General features: G+C 41.1%; 1 protein-coding gene across 5 annotated transcripts in view; it reads right to left on the bottom strand.

Moving 5' to 3' along the window:
* Window positions 1-126: 126 nt before the first annotated feature.
* cadm1a (cell adhesion molecule 1a) overlaps window positions 127-25754 on the bottom strand; it is a 338297-nt gene continuing 312669 nt past the window's right edge. For 3 of the 5 annotated variants that reach the window (XM_077504824.1, XM_077504827.1, XM_077504829.1), the window contains 3 exons: window positions 18192-18224; window positions 6032-6160; window positions 127-3710 (listed from right to left, as the gene is read on the bottom strand). In XM_077504824.1, the coding sequence (XP_077360950.1) occupies window positions 3592-3710; window positions 6032-6160; window positions 18192-18224 (281 nt within the window). In that variant the 3' untranslated portion in view covers window positions 127-3591. The remainder of the gene's footprint in view (window positions 3711-6031; window positions 6161-18191; window positions 18225-25754) is intronic. The other 2 variants (XM_077504825.1, XM_077504828.1) reach the window with 1 other exon arrangement.

Here is a 25754-nt window from a genome sequence, read left to right as displayed (position 1 = left end):
ACTCAAAATTAGTCCATTTTGTCAGTTTTTTTTAATCCCAAATAGTGGACCCAATTTTGTGGAATTCAATTAGTAGTGGATTCTTTTTGGGCACCTATCTTGTTATTCTTGAACACACACCGACACTTTACCCAAAGCACTCCATTCTTATTTGCATTTTTCATTGGGTGAAAAAAAAAAAAAATCATGGCATAATAATAATAATAATAATGTGCTTTAATTGTGAACAGATTTTCATTATTTGTGCTCAGGGCTGTCGCAAATCACCCTGCAAATGGGGGTGGAGTTCTACTGTACTTGTCATTTGATATTAGACACTACATTTTCTAATGTTTCTGTAACATCAATTTTTCATAAATTTAGAATTAAATACAGTTTTATCAGCTAGTTTCCAAATTCAGACTCAGAATTTGTCCAACCAGGTCACTCGGATTCATTAAGAATAATATTTTTTTTTTTTCATGGGGGTCTTCGACCTCGGTTAGGTGAAAAGTGTAGAATACAGTATGAGTATTTTAGTCATTTATTGGGAAGAACATGTATTGTGTTCAAAAAGGCAAATTCTCCAAAAGCAACATTAAGAACAACTGAGCATAAAACATCAAAGCTCAAATTTAAACCCGTTCCCGACCACGTAACAAACAACGAACAGTGTCATCGACGTACAGTGTTTAACTCTTTTGTGAGTGCAATCAACAACAACAACAAAAATCCAACGGAAGTTGAATCTTGTGCGCAACGCCCGTTCACTCGCCCCCTTGTCCTGAATACTTCCAGTGAAAGAAGAAAGGGGGGGAAAAAAAAGGCCCAAAACTTCTGCCCAGGTTTGAAAGCTGTTGTGACAAGAGTGAATTTAGAATTTTTTTGTGCGTGATGATATTAAAGCTATCATACGTCATGAGGATGGTTCCCAATTTTGCGTTCCCAAACATGCCGGTCAAGTATTGAACATGAGCAAAGTATCATTTCTAAACAGACTTTTAAAAATGGAGTTTGTGTTTTTCTTTGCTTTGTTCAAATTCTAACATCAACCAGTGTTCGCTTTTCAAAACATTTAAAGTAATACAGTCTTAGCCAAAATTCAGAAAAAGTTTTTAGGTTGGAGCGAAGTGTAGGAGTCACGAAGAAGTGACATTTTGTGGAAAGGGTTAATTATAGACGTTAATGTTGCTACACGACCATTTTTTGTGTGTCTTTTGGTAAGAATACGCAACGTGTACATGCTGTGGGAAAATTGTTCTCTGTGTTGTAATGCATTTGCCAACATTGGCAAAAATAGGTCATATATCTCCGAGTGAATTATGTACGTCCCGAAAAAAATGACATTTTGTTACGGGTTATTTATAGATACTAACGTTGCTACTTCTTAATTTTTGGGCACAAAAATTTGAAACAAACGTTTTAAGTGATGACTGTGGCCAAAATGTCGCCACTGTCCAAGCATGTCCACATTTTGGGACAAAAAGTCTGGACATATGTTTTTATTTATTTATTTATTTTTAATTCAATTGTGACCAATTTTCATATTAATATTGGTACAATAATGTTGTAATGAACAGTCAAATGTATTGTATGTCAAAATTCCGAAAATTTTAGTTTTTTTTTTTCCCCTGACTTTTTGATCATTTGAAACTTTGAAGATATTTCCGAAGTTTTCAGTGTGAAGGAAACTTACTACAATGTATTAACACTACGACATGGCAAATCATTTCAAATAAAATAAAACGTTTCCAAATTGTGATTATAAAATGTAATGACAATTACATTTAATCAGCGATTACGACAAATTTGTTCAATAGTAAAACGTTTGTATGGAATGTGAGCGATTTAGTCACGACTTGTAAAGGCATGCTGCTTTCTGTGCGAACAAAAACGTTGACAAAGAAATAACGTCCAAAAGGGTGTTTGCCGTGACGACAAGACGCTAGCGCCTTCATGCAAAATTCCCCATGCGTGCCAATCCATGTCCGTCCCGAAACGACGGAAAACTTTTGACATTCCTCCGCACTCCATCAGCCACCACTGAAAAAACAAACAAACTATATTTTGCTTTGGCAGGTGATACAAAAAAAAGAAGAAATCCTGTATGTTCAAAGTGTAAAAATTGGGTGATAGGAGCAAAAAAATAAATAAATCTTTGCAAGTCAGGACTTTTTGAATGTCGTGACCTTTCACCAAGCCACACCCCCTCAATGCAGACTGGCCAATCATAACGCATTACATTTTCCTGGCTTTTTTCAAAATACAGTGAATGATTCTTATTTATTTTTAGCTTGCTTGGAATTTGTGGAATTTCTTTTTCCAAAAAGCAAAAGTGAGGGAAAATGTTTTGGATGATTAATTGGCTTTTAAATGTCTAATCCTTTTCCTCGGGTCCTTCAAGGACAAACGCGAACGAGCGATTTCTGCGACTGCGGATAGTCGACAAATTGATGGCAGTTGAAAGTTTTCCAGAGCTGCTTGGTCAGACACATTTGTAGTCAACTACAAAATATGGATTGAAACCAAACCACGTACAGATCAATGACTACAAATTGTGAATTGTTTTTGTTTTCCTCACCCTCGATCCTAATCAAAACAGCAAAAAAAAAAATAGTGAGTTTTCCAATTCCACATTTTCTTGCAAAGCTTTTGGTTCAATTGGAATTCAATTGAGTGTCCCGACTCAATTAGACGTGGTGAGGAAACGGCGGGAAAGCAACGAAAATAACAGCGCAAGAATATACAATCAAAATAATGACATGGTTGGCATTATGCAGTGGTCAAAAAAGTGAGGTTAACAAATGTGAATTTCTGCCATAAACAAACAAAAAAGAGATTGTTTCCTTTTGTTTTTTTGTTTTTTTTTGCTGCTTTCTTTTTGATAACACTCTGAAAGGTGGTCGTGTTTGGGAAGGAGTGAGGAGGTTTGGAGGGGGCCACAACTGTTTCTCCTTTATGTACAATGATATGGTAAAGCATTCCATGCATTTTTTCCCCCAATGGTGGTCGATATATCACAGTATACTGGACTGTTTTTATGAAGTGTTTCGACATTAACGAGGAAGTGGCGCTGGTTGTTGGGGACTAGCGGGAGGGAGGGGGTGGCTTTTGTCTTTTTTTTTGTACCGTCTACGGCTACAAAAAGCCGACGTGACGAGGGGGTGGGGGAGGGGTGGGGTATGCTGTGAACACAACGAAAAAAAATCTGAACAAGGCACAGAATTCTCTGCAAACGATCGGGACTCGACAACAACGACAAGAAAATAAACGTGTAGTTAGGTAGGTGCTGAATGGTGAAGCTCTCTACGGTGATTTTCGGACACCCCAAAAAAAGCCACCCGTCCCACCCTTGTCCGCATCCTAAAAACAATCCTCCTTTAGATTTTTTTTTTTTTTTTTTGGAAACACACAAAACATTCCAACCTACATCTGCGGACTAAGACTAGACAAACAGCTTTTCTTTGCACCTGCCACCTAACCCCCACTGAAGGTGACCTTGAACCATCATCGATCCCCTACCCTAACCCCTCCCCCCACCCAATCCCCGAGTCCCCCCAGAAACATCTGCATCCCAAAGAGGACACTAAAGGTGTCGGGGTCCTGCTTTGATTAGATGTAGTACTCCTTCTTTTCGTCCGAGTTGGTGTGGCCGCCCTCGGCGTTGATGATGGCCGTGTCGGCGTCCGCCGCGTCGTCCGCCCCTTTGGCTTCGTGCGTGAAGTAGGTACCTGAGGAGGAACAAGGAAGATGTCACCGGTAGAAAACTGAAAAATTCCGGTGAGAGCCGACCAGGAATTTACAAAATTGAACATTTCCAAGTCGATTTCCCCATTTGAGATGCACACATTATTGTGGTCCGTGACAATGTCCGCTTTTAGAGTAGACTCTCTTCTATCACCAGAACATCCGAACAAAAACTCCAAATGGTGAATTCCTGAATTCCAAGCCTCCTTGAATGTTTTTCTTTTCTTTTTTTTTTTTTTTTCAAAATGGCCATTAAAGTTCTGATGGGAACTTTCACCGGTTCTTTTAACTTTAATACTTGCTATACTTGTGCTGCATTCGAGGATGGTCGGAAGTCGGATATATCAGAGTTGTTTGTTTCCCAGTTCCGACCTGAAAGCGTTCGAGGCAAAAGTAAACAACCAAAATGGCGGATAGTGATAAACTGTTTTTTATTTTGGTCCTCAAAACTCATTTTGACCCCCAGCAAACAAATTTTCGTAATTTTGCTTCATTTATTGCTTTAATCTTGTTTCATAAGCCTTCCATACAGTTCCGTAGTTGACCGTATAATTTCATGCAGGGAGATAGCGGCATACTGTCACGTACGTTGTGTTACGTAAAGTTATGTTGAATATTTATAAATGAAGAAAGCTATCTAGTTTTATAATCGAGTAAATTGTGTGTTACCATTCACGGTCTGTGTTTCCAAACGGGTCGCATTGGAGAGTCACGTCACTTGTAGTCTGTTGGTGAAGTCGGGGTCCTTCTTTTTTTCCGACTTCGCAAGTGGAATTTCCGAGTTGAAGGGGGCATTCCCGTACACACTTCCTGGTTTGAACTCGGAAAAGTCTGACCTCCGACCATCCTCGAATGCAGCATAATAACAACAACCAGAAAGAAGACTGCATATTGTCAGTTGAACTCGCAGCAACAACAGCCTAGCTCAAGTCACCTATGGAATCATAAAGAGGCCTCATCTAACAGCCATTTAAATTTTCCTGGGCTCCTCCTGGAAATTTGCCCGAAATGTTCCACCCCTTTGCCCTCGTAGTCGCCAACTGGATAACAGCCTGCTGCTCAGATGACACCAAAGATTAAAAGGAGCCGCGGCATCCCGCGGCACTTAATCATGCTAATCTCCCGCCATGTGGCACGCCGGCGCCTTAACCGCCTCTCGTCTTTGAGTGGGCGCACCGTGGTCCGTCCGGGTCCTCCAAATTGACCTTGCCGAGGTCAGTGGGAAATGAACTGACAGGCCACTTGGAAGCTCATTGATGAGATTTACTCTCATCATCCTGTCACAGTCGAGTTTTCCGACAAAGGTAAAAATGAGGAATGACGCCACTTTAAGTTGCTGATTCTGCCCTTTTAGCATTAGTGGTGATGGGAAGTGGTAATAGGGAATGCTTCATACCTTCAATGACTTTTTTTTTTTCCACTGTCATGTACACCTGACCCGCCACCCTTTCCAACCCATTAGGGACTGCTAGCTAGCTAGTACCGTCTTCACACCAACCATACATCTTTGTGACCTAGATTTAAGCAGGTGCGAGAAACCGCATAGACAAGGGCTTCTCAAAGTTTTTCAGTTCACAGACCTCTTACAAGCATAGATTTTTTTTCTCTTCAAAGGCTACCTTATAATCCCAACAACAATTAAACATGGATTGATTTGGTCTTGAACGCAACGCAGGTAAAATGATGTCCATGTCTTCAGTCAGTTTGAAAATCATCATGAAGTTGCCACCTAACGTGGATGACCCCAGTCAGTATTAGTACTTGGGCACGTTGAGGCCTTTCAAACAAACCACCCCAAAACAAAAAAAACAAAAAAACAAGTTCACAAGTACACACCTGTTCCAATGATAGAGACTAGTGTTCTTAGGAAGAACGTTCTTTAAGACCGTTCTGACCAAGAATGCAACCTGGACTGCTTTGTTTGTCTTCGAAGACGTTTTCACCTCTCATCAAAGACGGCTTCATCAGTTCATGCAACAAGGTTTGGTTCGAACAGACCAGCAGTCCAGTTGTGATTGATTCTTCTTCCCAAGAACATACTCACCGAGTTCACGAGACCGGACTCTGCGTTCTTGATATTGGAAAATGGTTTGACGTTGGGCATGATGACTGGGTGTCAAAACAACAACTGATGACTGACGTTTCGACGAGCCAACGCGTGCACGAAAACCGGCCAATCACAAGTTAGGTGTGACATCGGGGATGACCGACGTGTCTTGAATCCTGCTTATGACTTTATTGAGTCTCTCCATTCATATTCCCGGTCAAGAAGGCGGGGCCAATCCCTGTCCGATGCCGCGTTTACCTTTGTGCCTGGCGAAGTAGCGTCCCAAGACGATGAGTAGACAGAGCATGGCGAAGACCACCACGGCCACCACTCCCCCGATCACTGCGTGGTCCACTGTTCGGGGGGCTCCCTCGCCGGCTCGAGAATCTGCAACAAGAAAATGAGATGACATTTAAAGTCATATTGTATCTTTCATGCGGGACGGCCATCCAGATTACACGTAATATAAAGCAGATAACAGAGTTGATGTAATGCGATTAGATTTGATGTAAAACAAGAACAAGTTGTGTGACCATCAGTACAAATATTTCTGTTTTTGTTTGTTTGTTACTGCACTAGTAGATTTTTACGGTATCTGTACTTTACTTGAGTACTGACTTTACTTTGTTAAAATCGGCTTGTTATGTTTGCCAACCTGTGTGGATAACAACAACGTCAAAAAGATATAACTGGAGAGAGTCAAGTCAACTGCAGTGAAGATGTTCATTGTGTACTTCTGGGTACTTTTGTCACCTCTGGACTGACCATAACTGTAATGACCACAAATAACTATCAAAGTAATCCATCCTATTAGGACAGAGAGAAATTAGTCCGCTAATGCGCTCTTGAACAATTCAATCAAAAGAATATCCTGCCCTGAAGAATAGAAAGGACATTTTCCAGGTTTCGATGACGAAAGCCAGTCACTTAATCACTGCGTGCGGTTGCTTTGGTGGAGAGACAAACGGCTTTATCTGATCATGACTTGGGATCTAATCCACATCTCAGCTAATCAGCCAACGTTGTGACCGTCGAGCGTAAGTAAATAACCCAAGTATTTAGTCTACCTTAGATTAGTGGTTTGCAATCTGAAACAGATCGGGTGGAGTTGAAGATCCCGATTACCAAAATGATCGAGATCATGACTGTGTCAACAGTAGAGCTGATTACACACAGCACAGTCAGATCCCAGGATGGAGACTTTGACACAAGTGTGAGTTTGAATCGATTGGAAAAAGACATGTCGACTCAGACAATCCGAACTTGAGCCTGTCTTGCCCAACTGTGGCCGAGATCAAGTCGATCCCAGGATACATTTCGACAAACAATCGTAAAATGCACCACTGTGCTTTTAGGGATTATTAGGAAGCATCACTTCCTGGCTTTTTAAGAATCACTTTGCATGCAAAATAGAAAGTCAGAGAGAAAAAAAAAGTGCATCAGGGATGCTCGCCATCGCTTCTTAGCAATCTGTCCACATGGAGTGGCCCATCATCCATTAGCTGTAGTAGCTCACGAACCCTCCCGACTCTCTCCCAGCCTGGCACTGAGGGATTTGCTGAGCGGGGTCCAGGAAGCACAAGGATCAGGCCTCATTTTACTAATGAATGCCAGAAACGGAAGCGAGAAAAATTATGGACAACATCAGCCAATATGGAGGAACAATGGAGGAGCAGAAGTGCCAGCCGCACTCCACAAAATTGTTCCCCCGATGAATCCAAAAGGGATTATTTGGACTTTAGATTTTGCTTTCAGTGGCAGCAGCTTCAATTCAAGCGAGCAGATATCCGTCTGACATTCGACTTCGACATCTCCACGTTAACATCGTTTCCCATTACGATGTTAAGGTGGGGAAGGAACACGTGCATGCGGCACGTTTAAGGAAACGTAAAGCTGCAAAAGAAAGACCACAATTTCTTTTCGTCTTTCTCTTCTCAACTCGACTACGGAATCCTGCCCCGTTGCTTCCGTTTCCAAGACACGCAGGCCCGTTTACGACTTGTTTGGTGGTCGGCGAACGTGCCATTTCATCGTTTTAAGGCCTTCAAAATAAAATTTGTCTGAATGTCACATTTTAAGAGCTCCGTTTAATAACTAGGCGGACGGCAGCTGGAAAACATCTGGTGTCATTTCCTGAAAGCACTCGGCCCCCCCTCGAAATCACAATTTGCATGTCATATCAGTGAGCGTCATTTATGAGCAATTACTGTCACACGCCGGAAGACACAAGACAGTACGTTTGCAGAACTCTCTCACACGGGGGAGTCAAACTTGAAATTGTACGGGTCATTATTTCCACAATGCCCGACCGACTACAGCCTTTAGGGAAATGTACTTGTTTCTTGAAAGTCTTCTTTTTTTTTTTTTTTTTTTCTTTTTTTTTAAGAACATAATGATGGGAGATTGCTGTTACAAACAAACCATTTCCTTTAACTGCAGTTGAAGGCGCAGAGGAAGAAAATACAACAATTTCCCCATAGTTTAGACAACGTAGGTGAACCGGACAGATGGTCATTAACATATCGATTTTTGGATTGAGGGATAATTAAAGTCATGCAACACTGTCACATTCATATCCTTTCCATTTTCGTTTTGCTTCGCTCATTGTTGTTTATTTATCCAAAGAGCTGTCACCCGGTTACTAGCGTTAGCTAAAAGGGCTGCAAACGTCGCAACAAGCAGAAGTACTTTAAGCCCGGATCGCAATGAGGGACAAATGCTAGTGAATGTTTGCGAAGGTAGCGAATGCTGATGTCTCATCAGCGTCCGTTCAAGGTCGCAAACTTTCTCAAAATTTCTTCTTCAAAATTTCCTTGCGACAAGAAAAAGTGTTTTAAGTGTTGGCAAATGTTTGTGACCTTGAATGAAACCTTACAAAGCCTGAGGAGAAATTAAAACGTACAAAAACAACTAATATTTCAGCTTAGTTGGATATTTTTTTTTTTGGGTTGCGTCATCAAATCTTCGTGTTGCATGTCAACAGTATATATTAAACTGCCCTCTGGTGGCCATGGCATGTAAACCAGAATGAGCAGTACAATGTCCATTGAATTATCATGTCAAAACATTTTGTTTATCTTCTATTTAATTACGTGTAATCCGTTATGTTTTTTTTGTGGCACCACTACATTTTGAAGAGGAAAATGACTTCCTGTATTTCAGGTTATAGCAGCCAAAATGTATTTATTGTTGAAACAAGTAAATAAACCAAACCTCATGGATATTTGATCTCATTTGAATGAGGTCACACGGCACCGACCAAGTAGAAAGTCAGCTGATAGATTTCGAGAAGTCAGGTAAGTCCCCTAAGTAGGCCCAGGAACCAAATAAAGCACGACAGAGTTAAAGGTATGCTTTATTGTTTCCAGATAAGAAATAAATAGTCGTCATCTCGAATGTGACAAACTAGCTTGGTCTCAATTTAATATGAGCCTGAAAGACAAACCATTAACCAGGGATGTTCTTCAAGCAAGGTGTCCACGGGGATAAACAGACCGACCACGAGTGCCAAGGTGGAGTGTCTCATTTTTCATAGGACGCGTTGACAGCGGCCTTGATTTGAGACGGAGGAGATCTCCTAATTGGATCTGCTAATCTGCTAATTAAGCATTTGCGATTTTGGCCGGCGTGCCGGCGCTGCCGACGCCAGATAGAGGCGCAATCAAGCGGCGAGTGGGCGGGGTGTCATAAGAGCACGTTGGCTTGTCAAGATCCGCCCGCCACGCTCTCGCCTAAAGAGTAAATGTAATTAAAGTCGCCGGCAACCTATTCAATGAACCTATTTGAAAATGTCACCTCGAGCTTCTCCCTGTCAGGTACGACGTTGCTCTCATATAGAACGACTTTCTCACGATGTCGGAAAGTGTTTTCATTATGAAAGAAAGACGGCAGTCCTATTCAAGCACTGGCAAGAGTGGAAAGAAAGCAGAACGTGAGATGATTAAAACCAATTGTTTAACATTTCGACTCCAGCGATGATCTGACGGCTCCAATTCCATTTTTTTTCAAAGACAATAACAATTAATAATAATGTTTAGCTAAAAAAATGGATCGTATTTCCAACTATTCTTACTCTTTAATCAGCTTGTTCCATTTCATCGTTGCCCATCGCCAAGAGGTGCACAGATTTTATTTATTGCATCACTCATGGCTCTAAGACGTTTAGAAAAGCATTTTGGGAAGATTATAAAACCAGTCGTTCACTTTTGTAAAATATAAACTTTGTCTGGTTGGGGGCTCAGGATGAGCTCCATTTATATTATTATTATTTTTTTTTTACAGGCGGAACGGTGGATGACTGGTTAGCACGTCCACCTCCCAGTACTGAGGACTCAGGTTCGAGTCCAGGCTCCGGCCTTCCTGGGTGGAGTTTGCATGTTCTTCCCGTGCCCGCTTGAGTCTTCTCCGGGTACTCCGGTCTCCTCCCACATTGAAAGACATGCATGACAGGCTAATTGGGCGCTCCAAATTGTCCCTAGGTGTGCTTGCGAGAGTGGATGGTTGTTTGTCTCTGTGTGCCCTGCGATTGGCTGGCAACCAGTCCAGGGTGTACACCACCTACTGCCCAAAGCCAGCTGAGATAGGCTCTAGCACCCCCCGTGACCCTTGTGAAGAACAAGCGGTTCAGGTTCAAAATGGATGGATGGATTTTTTTCACAAATCTATACTATTGGTCAGTCCATACATGGGGGTTATTTTCTGGGGGGCCTGCTGAAAAGTGATGATTTTGGAGGTACAAGAATTCTACCAAATAGCAGCGATAAATTGTTTGAAGATTTTACTATTAGTGTGTGGTATATGATATCAATGTAAGGTACAAAAGCAATTTGAATGACGGTGTGTTTGGTGACATGTTTGGATTTGTAAAAACGTGAACAGAGTTCGTTGAAAATACGGGACTTGGAATTCACTCAAAAAGGCAGCCTGAAACCAAAATGGCGGCTTTCCTGTTCAAGTTCATGTAGACCAAAAATGTAATAACAATAAAACAAACCGTTTTTTTTGTGTGTGTTTTGGCTATTTATAAAAATAAAATATTAGCCCGCGGCAATACGTAAGTAAACAAGACCACAAATTGCCAGTTTTCTTCCATCTTTGGTGATGACAAGCCAAGCAAACATTCAAAGTCATTCCAGGAATAAACCAACAGTCCATTAGCTCTCGAGGAACTGTGTATCTTTTCCCTAATGGACTCATTCATCATTTATCTAATCAGGGCCAGTCTTCATCCAAAATGTAATATAATTATGTGCTATAAGCGTTCTCGGGATATTGCGCCGAATCTAGGCCACGGCCAGCTCGATAAACACCTTCTAATAATGGCTTTTAGTGGTCTCGGGAGTGACTTATTCCAAACGCATTGAGGACTCGCCGTGGCTCCCGAGGCCAAATGAGTTTGTGGCTCATTGCGATGATGTGCATCAGGCCTGTTAATGGCGGGTGGTGGGTTGACGGTGGGGAGGGGCTTCTCTCGGGTATGATTATCAACCCCTGCAACAACGTAACCTTACCTTTCATCCCGCTGTTACCGAGCTGCATAAAAGTCAAGTGTAAAGAAAATATCCATTACAGAGGCCCCAAAGTAGAAAGTTACAAAAGCGAAATGTCACGTCCCATTTTTTATTTTATTTTTTATTTATTTTTTTCATCTGCTGTCAAAACTGTGCCAAACATCTCACTGTCCTTAGTGGGGAAATCTCATCGCTTGACTGCAGTATCAGCTTTCCACCAACAGAGGGCGCCATTTGACAGTGAAAGGGTCACGAGTCATTTGCATACAGTCCAATGGAGTTTGATGAGGATGGGAAATGTCTCGATGCCGTTACTTGGCGCCGGCAAAGCCCGGGGTAAAAGTTTTTTTTTGTTTTTTTTTGCTTATCCAACTCTGTCAGCTTTTTTGACTAGATTGAATATTTTGTAAGTTACGAACTTGGTCAAGGAACAGATTGAACTGTGAAAGCGTTACGCAAATACAATTGCATTGAGCTGAAGGAGAAGACGGCTGAATAGCAAACGATAAGAGTGAGTATTGAAGTGATTCAGAGGTGGCAATCACAAGAAGGTCAAAGTAAAAAAAAAAAAAAAAAAAAAAAAAAAAAAAAAAGAAGGTATTGAGGACGTCCTCAATGAGGTGCCGGCACGCACACTATGGGCTGTGTTTATTTTGGTGCCTGGCAAAATGACATTAGGGGCTTTGTGTTAACATGTGCCTGGCAGACACTTGCTCTGCCCGGGTGCAGGAAGAGTGCCAACCCCTCTGAATGAAAGCGTGAAAAAAATAAATAAAAAATGGCCGCATTTGAATATGTGCGGCAAACAGCCCGTGGCAAGTCTGCCTCTTGGAAACTCTCGGATGAGTTTTCTCATCAACTTTTCATGCTCCCCCCCCCCCCTGACAATTTAAATGAATAAACAACCGAGAGAACAATTTGTCAACTTCACTTTCAAATTTGTTCGAACTGCACCAACAATACGAGCGAATACCCGCACATATAATCAGCATTGCAGTGTTAAAAACCAACCTTCAAGCAATGGAAAATGGTAGACAAAAAGACTGACGAGTCACTTGTAAAACACTTTTTCATGCGTGTCGGATGCTAATGCTTGTCTTGTCTGGGTCACGCCAGGGTTAAGTTTGAGTTCATGACCGTCAGGTCACGTGTCTGTTTGGAATTGATGTAACAGCATCTAGTTTCAACTGGTTTTAAGTTATGTGACAGCTATGTGATGTCAGGAGCTGTGTGATGTCAATCTTTAATCCTTTACTTAGTCACAACCAATCAGATCGATTCACTGTCTGTAGTAGCTGTCTGAGAAGTGTGTGTGTGTTTGTCGGATTATTACCACTGTGCCTCGGTGCAACTCTCGTTGTTTCTCATCAAGTCAAGTTATGTGAATAAATAGTTAAAATCTTATTTGTGTCTGCGCTTTGGGACCCAACCTAAGAATGTAAAAATGCTAATTTGCAGATATGACAAAACGCAACACAGATCTGCTTACCTTTTGGCTTTGACATGATTGTGGGGAACAAGCACCCGTGTATCTGTTATAGGCTTTCAGACAGAGTTGTTTGTTTACATTACTACATTTTCCAAAAAATGAGATTTGCTTGGATAAATGGTACAATTTTACTGTACTGTACTTTCTCCTGAGACACAAACATACAACTTTAATACTAACAGCTTTGCCTGTGTCAACCCGAAGAACAAATGAAAACATCTGGCCGCCAGCGCGAGGCGTTCAAAGCGTTCACGTCACCGATTGGCAACCCGGACGCAGATCCGATGATAAATGAGCTCCCTTTATTATTGGCGCGCAGGACAGCGGCTCCAAGTAATTTCCGAGGTAATGCGGCCTACTGGAGCATTACGCGCCACCTGAGAGGAAGGAGGCGCGTAATGCCTCACAAATGAGACTTTGGGGAAGTGGGTGTAAACAAGCCAGAATCAAGATAGCAGCGCTATTGTTAGCGTTCCCTGCGTGTCATTTACGCAGGTAAAAGGCGCAGCTTGATTATTGACACGTCACAAGACAAATGCATTCATCTAGCACATTGTCACATGCTTGATTCACTTCACCCAGGCACTGACATTGGCTATATATATATATATATATATATATATATATATATATATATATATATATATATATATATATATATATATATATATATATATATATTTATATATATATATATAAATATAATATTGTGTATATGTTGCATAGATGATTGTTTTGCGGCTTAAATGGAAAAAAAAAATAAAATAAAAAAATAAAAAAAATAAAAAATAAAAAACCAAAGCACCTTCGACGGCACCAAAACAGTTGGCGAGCGTGCTCGCCAGGTGCCTCATTTGCAGCAGGTAGCAGAAGCGGGGCGACAGATGGGCATGATCGACAGCGGATGGCAAATTCGCACGCGTCTGCTTGCTGAAATGGTAAAAAGTGACGACCGGCACACAAACGAGCTATTGACGTGATTTTTTTTTTTTTTCCCTTCCTCGTACAGTAGTGCCGGAGTTTATTTACTTCAAAGCCAACAAAAAATATTTTGTAACCACTCTAAGTTGCAGGAAGATGAGTCATTCCCTGCAAAGGATCATGAATATATGTATTGTCAAGTCGTCTGTCTACATGTGTTGTTGCACCATTTGTATTCAATGCTTAAAGCATTATAACAATGCTACATCAATGCTATTTGTTCATTGGATTTGGACTGATTTTGCAAAGCCCACAGAACATTGTGTTCTATTGCTATAAAAACATGGAACCTACCAAACAAAAGATTAGACTCTCTTCTTTCATCAGGAAAAAAAGTATATTTCTATCTGTTTCCTTTTTGTAGCAATTAGCATTAGAATATAGCTAAGTTTCATCAATTTTGAGCTTAATTGAGCTTGTTTTTCCCCAACATGGCCCTGGTTGATCTCCTTTACTCTGCTGCCATCTGCTGGCCAGTTGTGTAATAACTACCATTTCTTCAACCGTTCTTTGCAGTTGAGAGGCTGCATCAAAGCCTTCTATATGCTCTAGCATAAAAAAAACAAAACAAAAAAAAAACATATAAATACGTCTTTGGGACATTTAAACCATTTAAAAAGATATTTATTGGTTATTGCGAGCAAATGAGTTAATATAAATCATTTAAAACCAAAAATAAAACTTAAAAAAACAAATCACCTTCGCATGATACTTTCCTCACTCATCGTTAAAGTTGAGATCTTTGAAACTTCTTTGACGTGAACTTTAACTCAACTCAGTTTTATGTTTGGAGTAAAAATGCGCACAAAACTTCCATGAAGTGACAAAGTAGCATAACATCACCTTAAAAAAAAACTTCTTGACATTGTGCTGGAGTTGTGAAAATGATTCACAAGATGCAAACTGGCGACGTTTGTGACATGATGTGATTGCATCGCACAACAATTATTGACAGTGTGGAGATGGAGGGCGGTGGGGGGCACAATTCGGCTCATCCTCCATATTGTCTTGCTGTTGTTGCTAGCGGCGTCCGAATGTTCAAAATGTCTTCCTGTGAGTCCCATTAGGGCGCACTCTCTCGCGGAGTCTGCCGTTTGCCGATCTCGCAGAGCTGCTCAATTATCCCGGCTACTTTCTCCCGCTTGCTGCCAGCCCTGTTGACAGGTGAAGCACTAGCTCCCCTCACCACCCGCCCCAACCCTTGCAGATGTGCTCACCTCTCCAGACAGGAAATTAAATCGGCTCGCAGCTAGCCGTCAGCTACGCTAGCGGCTGACATCTTGCACTAACGTGCCCTTTTGTTTAAGAGTGAGCGGATCGAAGCCGGAGAGGTTGAGCGCGTCGAATGTCATTGGAACATTTCAGGATACACGACTACACGCGACCAAAATAAACAGACGCTAACATTTGTGTGACTGGTTCTGCAGCAATATTAGCAATACCAGACTCCACAGTCTCCACTTTGCTGCGCCGCGTAATTTGATCATTTGAAATGACCAAAAAACAAAAAAACAAAAAAACAACAAAACATGGATGCTAATGTTAGTGTGTCTGGTTCTGTAGCCTCCACAGTCTCAACTTTGGCTGCACAATTTTAACATTTGAGAAAAGACAACTATGACAAACACCAATGCTAACATTAGCATGCCAGTTTTGTGTTGTCACACACCACAGTCTCCACTTTCCGTTAGCTCTCTCTATTCTTGTTGCCCGCAGTCTCCTCTCGCATATAAGTATTGAAAAAAAAAAAGAAAAAAAAAAGAAGTCTCCACTTTGCTGCACCATTGTAGTTTTTGAAGACACCCACCTAGAAATTACCTTAAAACAAACAAACAAACAAACAAACAAACAAACAAACAAACAAACATATGCTAAAAGTCCCGATTCCGATTCTCTGGCAGTATTATACTCCGCAGTCCTCATTTTGTTGCAACGCTCTGTTTTTTTTTTTTTTGCTCTCAGTCTCCTCTTGGACCACTTTCTTGTACCATTGTAGAATTTGTGGATAAATAAGTGGAAAAAAACAAAAATTAAAACACATGCTATCGTTAGAGTATCTGGTTCTGTGGCGGCATTATTCTCCACAGTCTCCACGTTGCTGCATTGTAGCATTTTAGGATACATGGTTAAAAATGCACAAAAATAAGCCTGCGCTAACGTTACCGTATTCAGTTCTGTGGAGTGTTACTCTCGAGTCTCGACTTTGTTTTTTTCCGGCCCTCAGTCTCCTCTTGGATAAAATGTGTTGCACTTAACTCTGTGACCGCCAAAAATGTTTAATAATGATCAGATCAGTAAAATCACAATGTATATTGCCATAAACGTTAAATAACTTCAACTATTTTTTTTAAATTTTTTCTCTCAGTGCAACGTCTAAGTGCAGCGCTGCCTGGTCAATGGGTTGTGGAATCTAAAACACTCTAAACAATGGCCAGCAGATGAAAGCATTGTATTTCTTTTCGTCAATGATCAAGCCTCTGTCATATCAAAATTTGTCTTTGATAACGTGTGGCAGTAAAAGAGTTAATACGTGTCGGCTCTTTTAAAGTCTCTATTTTAAAGTGGCAAGCTCGACCCTCCTGTCCCTCCCCGCCACGGAACCAAATGGACAATGTGGCCGTTCCGTGTCAGCCGCCTCGTTGCGCAAATCACAACAAGCTGGGCATCGCCATGGCAACAAGATTTCCTGCGGCTCGGTGGTCAACGCGATGGCGTGTCAGTCACGGGTGCAAATGTGTGACATGCTCAACACGGCGAGGTGATTCATTGGCTTAAAGGAAGCCTTCAGCTCAGAATAACATGAAAAAGGAAACGAGAACTGCTCAGTCTGGTTTTTAAACTACCTCTGCATCAAATGTATCAACAGTTATTTGCCAATTTGTGGCTCAGTATACACTCATTTTTGGGGGGAACCTATGCTCCATTATTCACTGCTTATGAGCTAATAAAAGAATGACTTATGCGCAATCTTGCTGAAAGGTCAAACTCATTGATGGTGTTTTTGTTGGTGGTAATATAGGTCAAGTATACATTTTTGTTTGCCCAGTGATGCCATGTTAGTTTCTGTTAGCGTATTAGGCTAGCATGCTCAGTAAGACTATTGATGAGCCTTATGTGACGGTGGTTTGTTTTTGCTGAATAATTGAACAATTGATTACAGTTCAAGGGACAGTATCGTGAAAAATCAATCTTTTGGAGCTTTTAGCCACGTTAAAACGCTAATTCCTCACCAAAACATCACCAAATTCCTGTTTTCCTGCGTTCGCCCCTCTGAGAAATTCTAGGTCATTCTGCTCTCCAAGCACCAGCCCCTCCCAACCTGAGAAAACGAGCGAGTACTCACTTTATGACATCATAAGCTGCAGACCCACCCCCGCACCGCCTCTGCGGACTAAACACACACCCACTTTCTCTGAGACATCCATGCTCGCAGGATAGTGCGAAAAGTAGCCGTCATTTAAAGCAAACAATTATCCTTCACATTTGCAATGCCACAATGCAATGACAATTGGCCAACTTAAAATCGCACGCGCTGTAAGCAGCAGGTCCCCGGTTCGCGACACACAGGTTTTTTTTTTGTTTTGTTCTTTTCTTCTTCTTTCCTCTATCTTTTTCCCTCTAGTACGATTTTTTATTTTTTTTTGCAGCAAGGAGCCGCTTTGTTTCAAATGTTTATTGAAGAATTGATGGCTTGCATGGCCATTCAGAGGAGTGATCAAACGCAAATCCTGCAGCAGCCGGCTCGGACGAGGGCGGGGCGTGGCAACCACACGGGGAGAGGTGGGGTTTTTCTGAACCGGGCATCTTACTTCTTATGCCTATAGTTAACTGTGGAAGGGCTTAAAATACCGTGATCTAATCCCTTTCATGTAACATCGGCTCATGACTGCGTACATACTAGATGTATAATTTTTTTTGTTTGCTTTATTACAGACCACATGAAATAAATTGATATAAACATCTGAACAAGCACAATCCCCTTTGTTGCCATCTTGTGGCATAGATAGGCAATTACAAAACCCAAGGGGGGGGGGTGATACTTTCACATTTTTCGATATTCATGGTGAATAAAGACAGAGCCTGAGCCTATTTTACAATAAGCGTGAACTTGAAGTGAAGTGCTGACTCCTACTGCTCCTACTGCATTAGCCCAGCAGGGGGAGGGGTGACCTTTGGCTCATTTACATGTGACAGGACCGCCCCCTCAAAACCGGGGAGGCGATAATAGTTTTGCTTTGCCCAAATCATGTCACAGTCTTGCCATGGAGACAATTAGCCACTTATTTAGCATCACAGAAATAAACTGGGGAGGACGAGGAGGTGGCGTGCGGCTCCCATCATTTGCACGGTGACACACTTGAATAAACATGCTGCAGATGCAGGAGGAAACCCTCTCCCCCCAAAAAATGATAACTAATAATAAAGTAGAGATACCAACCATGAGCTGCAGGTTCAGTGCTGGGCGCAGTGTCTGAGCGAGCACACAAGGAGAGGACATGGTGGAGGAGGAGGAGGAGGGAGGTGCGGAACAGGAGAAACGGCATGCAAATAAAAGGAGAAACGGGGAAGAAGGGAGGGGAGGGGAAGAAAACAAATAACAAACATAAGCAAGCAGTCTCAACACTAGAACATACGACAAAAAGACAACAGGCTACAGGGAAATCAATGACAACCAAAAGGCTGTGCAGCAATAAAAAAACAAACACACACACACACACGTTACTGTATCTGACCACCTGTTGTATTCATTGTTATTGTGTTACTGATTTGTGTTAATGATTTGGGATGAAGGGATGATGGCTTTGTGTCTATTTTAAAGCGTTAGAAGGGGTAAGCAAAGCCTCAAAATACTCCAAAACCGTCTATGTGGAAAATAGTGTTATGTGAAAAATCAACCAATTGATTATGCCCGTCTCTGAATACAAAAAATCTACAACGTAAAGCGTCTGGTCGCAGGAAGCAGCATGGTAGTGGGAGTGGACCATGCGGGACCCCACAATACGCTTCCACTCGCTCCAGTTTGCCGACGCATTCAACTGTTTTCCACGCTTTGCCGACATGACACATGCCGATAACCGCGCGCCAGCCAGCCGTAATTCTATATGCATGACGGCACCCCGCTGGCGGGCCAGATGATTTCGTTACGTCTGATGGCTTTTCTCAAAGTCCGACCTCCTCCACTTGGCTTTCAATTGGTGATTTCCTTCCATCTTCTCGACTGTTTTCCACCTCCCTCCCGTCGAGCTCGGCTGATGGAGAAGAGAGTGGCTGCCTTTGCCTCAATGAGGTCCAGAGTTTTTGTTTTTATTACATTTACAGGTCTGGAGGCTCGATGGGTATTAAGTTGGTGATTCGATGCAGCTTTGCTATCAATTTCAAGAATGAATACATTTCCAGCATCGGTGAGCTTGCTGAGTCGCGCCCGCAAGTGGTCTGAATAAACAGATGACTACCGCAATTTAAAGCGATACAAACACTTACTGATCATTTTCCAGTATTGGATTAGGCATTGTGTACAAAGAATAAAAGTGCAAATATCTCTGGCATCTTATCTCGCTGAATTTTATTTTAAACTGATGAATTATCAGATTTCAAACATACGGTGTGAGACGCCATGTTCCTGGTCACGTGATCGTGATGACGTATCCCGCACGTAACCGGAAGCCGTCTTCGTTCATTTCAATGGGAATTTGCTGACGTAATGAGCAAAAAAAAAAAAAAAGACGTCTTCGATCCCAAATACTGCACCAGAGTAAAGTCCTCAACATTTCCAGTTTCATGTCATCCCATGTGGGGGTGGGCGCTCCTAATGTGGGCTGAAGCGTGCTTATCGCACAACATCTAGCTTAGCCTAGCAGTGTACAAGTCACCCGGATGTTTATCATCCACATGGACTCGCCGACGGCTGAATCTGGCAGTTTTATCTGGCTTTCGACTGGAAACACATCTTTGGCGTGTCCTCCATGGCTGTTTGAAGAAGTGCTTCCTTGTTGTAAAGCGAAATTCCACCTTTGATGTCTGCCGTGGGACGCGATCATTCCTCGCGAGTTTCTTTGCTTGTCATTTATTCCATGTCATTCAATGTGTATTTTACGCATACGACACGTCACGATGATCACGTGACTGTCCAAAATGCCCGATACAGTACTTACAAGATGCTGCATCCAAAATCCTATATTAGCGGTGGAATTAATGGTATCGACATGTTACTTGTGAGTACTCACTGATAATGATACCACTGTTTTAATGCAGTATCGGCGCCTCTGCCGATACCAGTATCGGTATCGGAACAACACTAGTACTTAACGCAAAAATATTCATAAAAAGTACGATAAAAATTACAACTGCTCAACATAAATTGGCATTTTTTTTCTGGGAAGAGTTGAAATTAACCACTTCACAGTATAGCTGGTTAGTTTCTCATAAGTCTTGGGTCCTTTTAACATCAAGGATATAAACCGTCATCCTTTCTCTGGAAAACATGGACAATAGATATATTTGCTTTGATAAAAAAATAAAATAAAAACTGTGGCGATAGGTGTTTTTAATTGGACGATGTCTTTTTTTGGGCAAATGCCATAGTAGCCCTGAAATGGCTGCTTCAAACCAAAATGGCTGACTTCCTGTTTTAATCTGCATGCGGACTGTGAAGACACGTGTCAAATTTGAAACTGATGTTGCGGGCCTTCGCGAGACTTTCAGGGGAGCTATCGAGTGATGGCGCTGTTAACAAATGGGAACTTTTCAAAGTATGTTGAGGTTTCCAAAAAAGCAATTCCATTCGCGCCATTTCCTTAGTTGGAATACGCCAAATTACAAGCCCTGGAATTGGTCTAAAATGGCCGCTTCAAACCAAAATGCAAACTTCCTGTTCAAATGTTTTCAATCTTTACAGGGGGTGCTGCGAAGTGATTTTTGGGACCCCTACAATGCCTCCATTTTCAAAGGCCGATGGCAATGCCAAAATTGGCGACTTTTCGAGCATGTTAAGGCCAACTCAAAAACCATTTGATTGAATTGAAATATTAGGAGTTGATCAACATTTGAGCTGAAAATGCTGTTTCAAACCAAAACTGCCAACTTCCTATTCAGTTTCAATTAGTCCCCAAGAAAGCAAAAGGTCTCGTCAGCGCAAGTTCCTACCAATCGGTGAAACTGCTGTACGGGGCATTTATTTATTTTTTGAAATTCCAGCGGGTGCTATTGTTTTTTTTTTTATCGTTATATCGATGCATTTGCATGCATAATGATGATGCCAAAACTGGTGAGTTTTCAAGCACGCTGAGGCCCCCCCAAAAGGTGATTTATTTGTGGCAAGGCAGCTTTTTAGATACAATCACAACCGACTTAGTTGTCGTGTCGAAGTATGGATACATAATCCGATTTTAAAGTGGTATTTGCGGCTGGTATCTTCTCAATATCGATCAGCTGGGCCGCTCCTGGCTTAGCTTTTCTCTCTTTAGGCTCACGGTGTAAAACATCAATACGGCAAAGAAAACGACGTCATTCCACACAAGTGTTTTCCATTTACGTCCGCCTCTATACGACAAAGCGACCAAGCCGGGTCCCGCATGACGCCATGTTTGGAGCTTGCAATTTACCTTAATCAAATCAGTTAGCGTTGACTGACTCCAATTTGAAAATGGATTGGGGAGGGGACGGGGGGCTGAAGTGAGAGAAGAGGGGATAATACTTCATATCATGTTCGCCTTTGATACAGGGAAGCGTGTAAAGCCCCCCCCCCCCCTGCGTCGCCAGATGGTGTTTATGCGATTGAAGACCCTGACAAAGGCAATAGATATTTATTTGCGACTTCCTGACTGCTGCGAATTGGTTCATCAGCCTCGTTTAGGCTCTTCCATCAATTAAGACGCGACGCCGGCTCACCTCCAGATTGTCTGATTTGCGCCGGACGCACATTCATAATCTATTTCCTTCAGCCGGTAATTAAAGGCCATTGTTGGCCCCGGCGGGCTGCTAAATAAGCCGATGATTTGTCATATTGTGTCGACGGCGTGGAGGGTGGGGGGCGGTGAGGTCATGAGAGATCGCACGAGGGATGAATACTGATGAAGACCAGTCCATCACAGTGGTTGTGTAGCGCCAGTAAAAAATCATACATTAAATATGGACATTAATTCATCAGAATCGCAATTCATCACGATTTCCATAGTTAAGTCATGAATAATCACAAATGAATCACGTTACATGTGTTCTAAGTGTTTTTCATACACTTCTTAGCGTATAAGTAGACAAATATGGTTACTAAATAGAAATATGGTTGTATTTTTGTAGTTGGTTGATACAATAATTATTTATTTTCATTTTTAGCACATTTCAGCATATCGACAGTAATTGCTCACTGATTTCTGTAGTCCTTCATGAAAGACGGATTGTGTGTTTAATCAAAATAATTTGCAAACACTGTTTTTACATTTTTATTTTTTTTTTACATTGTTTTTGACCGAAACGGGAATAACAAAATAAACACCAATAACTGGTTAATAAACAGTAATCAAGGGAAAAAATGCTTTCATAGTACACTTTAATGCAAAATAAAAATGAATCCAATTAGTCGATTAATCAATTGACTAATCGATAGATTAATGGATAGTAAAAATATTCGATAGTGACAGCACTAAAAAAAAATAAATAAAAAAAAATGAAACAGTTAAAAAGGGGTGTGAAACTGAGTCAGATTTGTAATGAGGTCATTTTTCTGCCACGAGATGACAGTGTTTCATGTTGAATGTTGGTTTTTCTTTTTCAAATTCAGATAAATTAGCATTTGGAACATGAAGCAACTCCAGGCCATTTAGATTATTGTAAATTACAACTAGTAACCAGTCCACACAAATACATATATTCTTTTTTAATCACATTTATTATTGCTAAATTGCTTTTGCACAATGTTGCACAACAAAGGAAAATAAAGCATTATATATAAATATAAATTAGGGTTGGGCGATATAGACAAAATATAAAATCTAAATTTTTTTCTGTCATTCTGGACAATTACAATTTTAATCGATTTTAATCAAAAGTTTCAAAAAACTAAAAACATTTAATTTAAACTAGGTTTGATTCATTAAAATCTTGTGCAAAATGTTCAGACAATAACGTACACTGATTTTGAATCAGTTTTAAAGTAAATTTAACATGCATAGCTTGTGCAAAAAAAAAAAAAAACACCTACTCATAGCTTGTGCAAAAAAACAAACAAAAAAAACACCTACTCATAGCGTGTGAAAAAAAAAACCCTCAGGTTTTGCTCAACTTAAATGCCATACATAGTTTATGCAACAAAAAAAAGCTACTTATAGCTTTTGCATAACTTGAATGCCACATAGCATGTGCTAAAAAAAACAAAAAACAAAACAAACTACTCAACTTGTGCTCAACTTAAATGCCATACATAGCTTATGCAACAAAAAAAACTACTTATAGCTTTTTCCTAACTTAAATGCCACATAGCTTGTGCAAAAAGCTACTCATAGCTTTTGCTCAACTTAAATGTCAAATAGTTTTTGCAAAAAAAAAAAAAAAAAAAGCTACTCAAAAAAGCTACTCATAGCTTTTGCATAACTTAAATGCCACAAGTAAGTAGTTCTAGCCACCAAATGAAGGACCCCAAAACAACGAGCCTAAGGGAGAGGATGCGTATTTATTTAAAAGCACCTCAATTACACGATTTAACTAATTTTCCCATGGTGGTACTTTAAACGGACGAATTAATCGAATTAATCTGATTTATCGTCCAGCCCTATTATAAATATAATGAAATATATAAATGAACGTAAAAGGTGAACGGACACGTTGTGAGGAGTTCCTGGGAGGTCCACGCATGGAAATGCCGGTCATGACCTAATTGCTTGGAGATATGAGCGCAAGCTCTAAAAGATGTTTGAAAACAATCATTTTGACATTTGCCAATGTTTTTAGCGCCACCCCCCACAACCTGCACACGCGGAGACGCACTTAGAGGCCAAGTGTTGGGCTTGTATAGATTTTTAAAGTGCTCCATTTTGTTCGTCTAATGGGAAAGTGATGAAAAAAAAAATAATAAAAAAACCCCCCTCAATAGCACTCTGATAGATTCATTTGGCAGTCTGTGATCTGTGAAGCCCCGCTGTGGCTAAATGAAATCAACTGGCAGAGTGTATTATGGCCATATGAGCCCGCTGCTGCCTTCCATCCTTACACACACACGTACACGCACGCACACGCATACACACACCGTCACAAGATGAGAATGCAGCACGTAAGGACAGGACATCTGGCGCAAAGTGTAAATGGGTTTGGCTTCCCAGCGAAAATATCTTTTCAGACGTCAACTTGCTTCCCACTGCACAGCACATTCAGCCATTTGCTTTTTTTTTTTTTTTTTTTTTTTTTTGGACACAAATTAATTTGACACATTAAACTACATATGAAATACACACAAATAGCTTAGCCTTTAACCTGCTAGCTTAATAACTAATGCTTCCTCCGTATGATGGGAAACGCATATATAATCCTTCAGGCAACTGATATTTGAACACAAACTATGCAGAAATACAGAGATTTTCTTTATCCTCTGCGAAGAGCCAAGTCATCTATATTGTACAGATGTTTGTCTGCCTTGTACTGCCCCCCCCCCCCCCCCCCGGGTGGCCGAGATGGAAAGCACCAAAATGTTTTTTTTTTTTTTTTTTTCCCGTTCCTATTGATGCAACTTAAAATAAGCAAACCGACAGTTGGTTAGGTAGAGCACAAAAATGAGTCAACACAAATCCATACGGTAACTCGATTATTCAATGGAATAGTCGATAGGATAATCGATTCTAAACATAACTTAATAGCGCCAGCCCTAATTCTTTTGAATTCTATCAATGTCATTATTAATGTATGTTTTTATGAAGCAGAATATTACAGAATGCTATTTTATGGAGGCCGAGAACAGACTTGTAACAATTAATCATAAAGGATTTTTGACAAAACTGAATCATAAATTATTTGAAATAATTCAGAAATTTCTGTTGAAATGTCTTGCAGAGACAGAAATACAAACATTTCTTTTAAATGTTCGATTAATCGAAAAAAATCAACAGATAATCGATGACTGAAATCATCATTAGTTGCAGCCTTAAACGGATTAATGGCATTTCCATTCATTTCAATGAAGATGACCCCAACTGAGCAGATAAAAGCCGCCCTTGCATTGTTGTTTTTCCGAATCTGACTTTCTATTTTGTAATCTCTGTTCCTCCCAACGGACTTATTAGCCACACGAGTGCAATCATTTGCGAATCCCGCAGTCAATCAGCCCGACGGTACGAACGAGAGAGTCCGCGCGACTGCCTCGACCGACGCCAGGTGCAATCAATGCCCCCCCCGGCGCTGATAGGCATTCCTTTTAATCCAATCGAACGGCATAATCAAGCACAATGGTGGTGATTCGCGCCGGCCTCGCGAGGTTCGTTCCAATCGAGCGAGCTGTCAGCGAGGCTTTTGATTGCGTTCACAGCGCGGGCTGATGGGAAAAGTGGCCATATTTCTTCCAGCTGGAGGTGTGCGCTCAGAACGGCCTGCAGTTTGATTTCCGATGGAACCGTTCGCATTTGGGATCCGTTTTTACCCGCCCCCCCCCCCAACTACACTGTCAGAAAAAGTGTACTGTCGGGGTCTTTTTTTGGTTCCATCTTTTTGTGACAAACTCTACAACTGACCCCCCCAAAAAACCCTGGCAGAAATTTACGATTAGAACAAGTACATAAATGGCACAAACCATGTTGGTACCTTTTGGTTTACATAAAAAGGCGACAAATTAGAGGAATAAAACCGTATCAAATAATCCACAAGTAATCGATTATCAAATTGACCGACAACCATTTGAATCACCGATTAATCAAAACAATTTAAAGAAGTAGTAATAATCATGACCAGGGACGGGTAACTTAATTCACATTAAACGAAACGTTAACGGTTCATGTGAACAACAACAATGAGAAAAAAAAAATGC

The sequence above is a fragment of the Festucalex cinctus genome, chromosome 18, assembly GCF_051991245.1.
Source record: "Festucalex cinctus isolate MCC-2025b chromosome 18, RoL_Fcin_1.0, whole genome shotgun sequence".
In the NCBI taxonomy this organism is placed as follows: Eukaryota; Metazoa; Chordata; class Actinopteri; order Syngnathiformes; family Syngnathidae; genus Festucalex; species Festucalex cinctus.
This window is presented reverse-complemented; position numbering and strand designations above follow the sequence as displayed.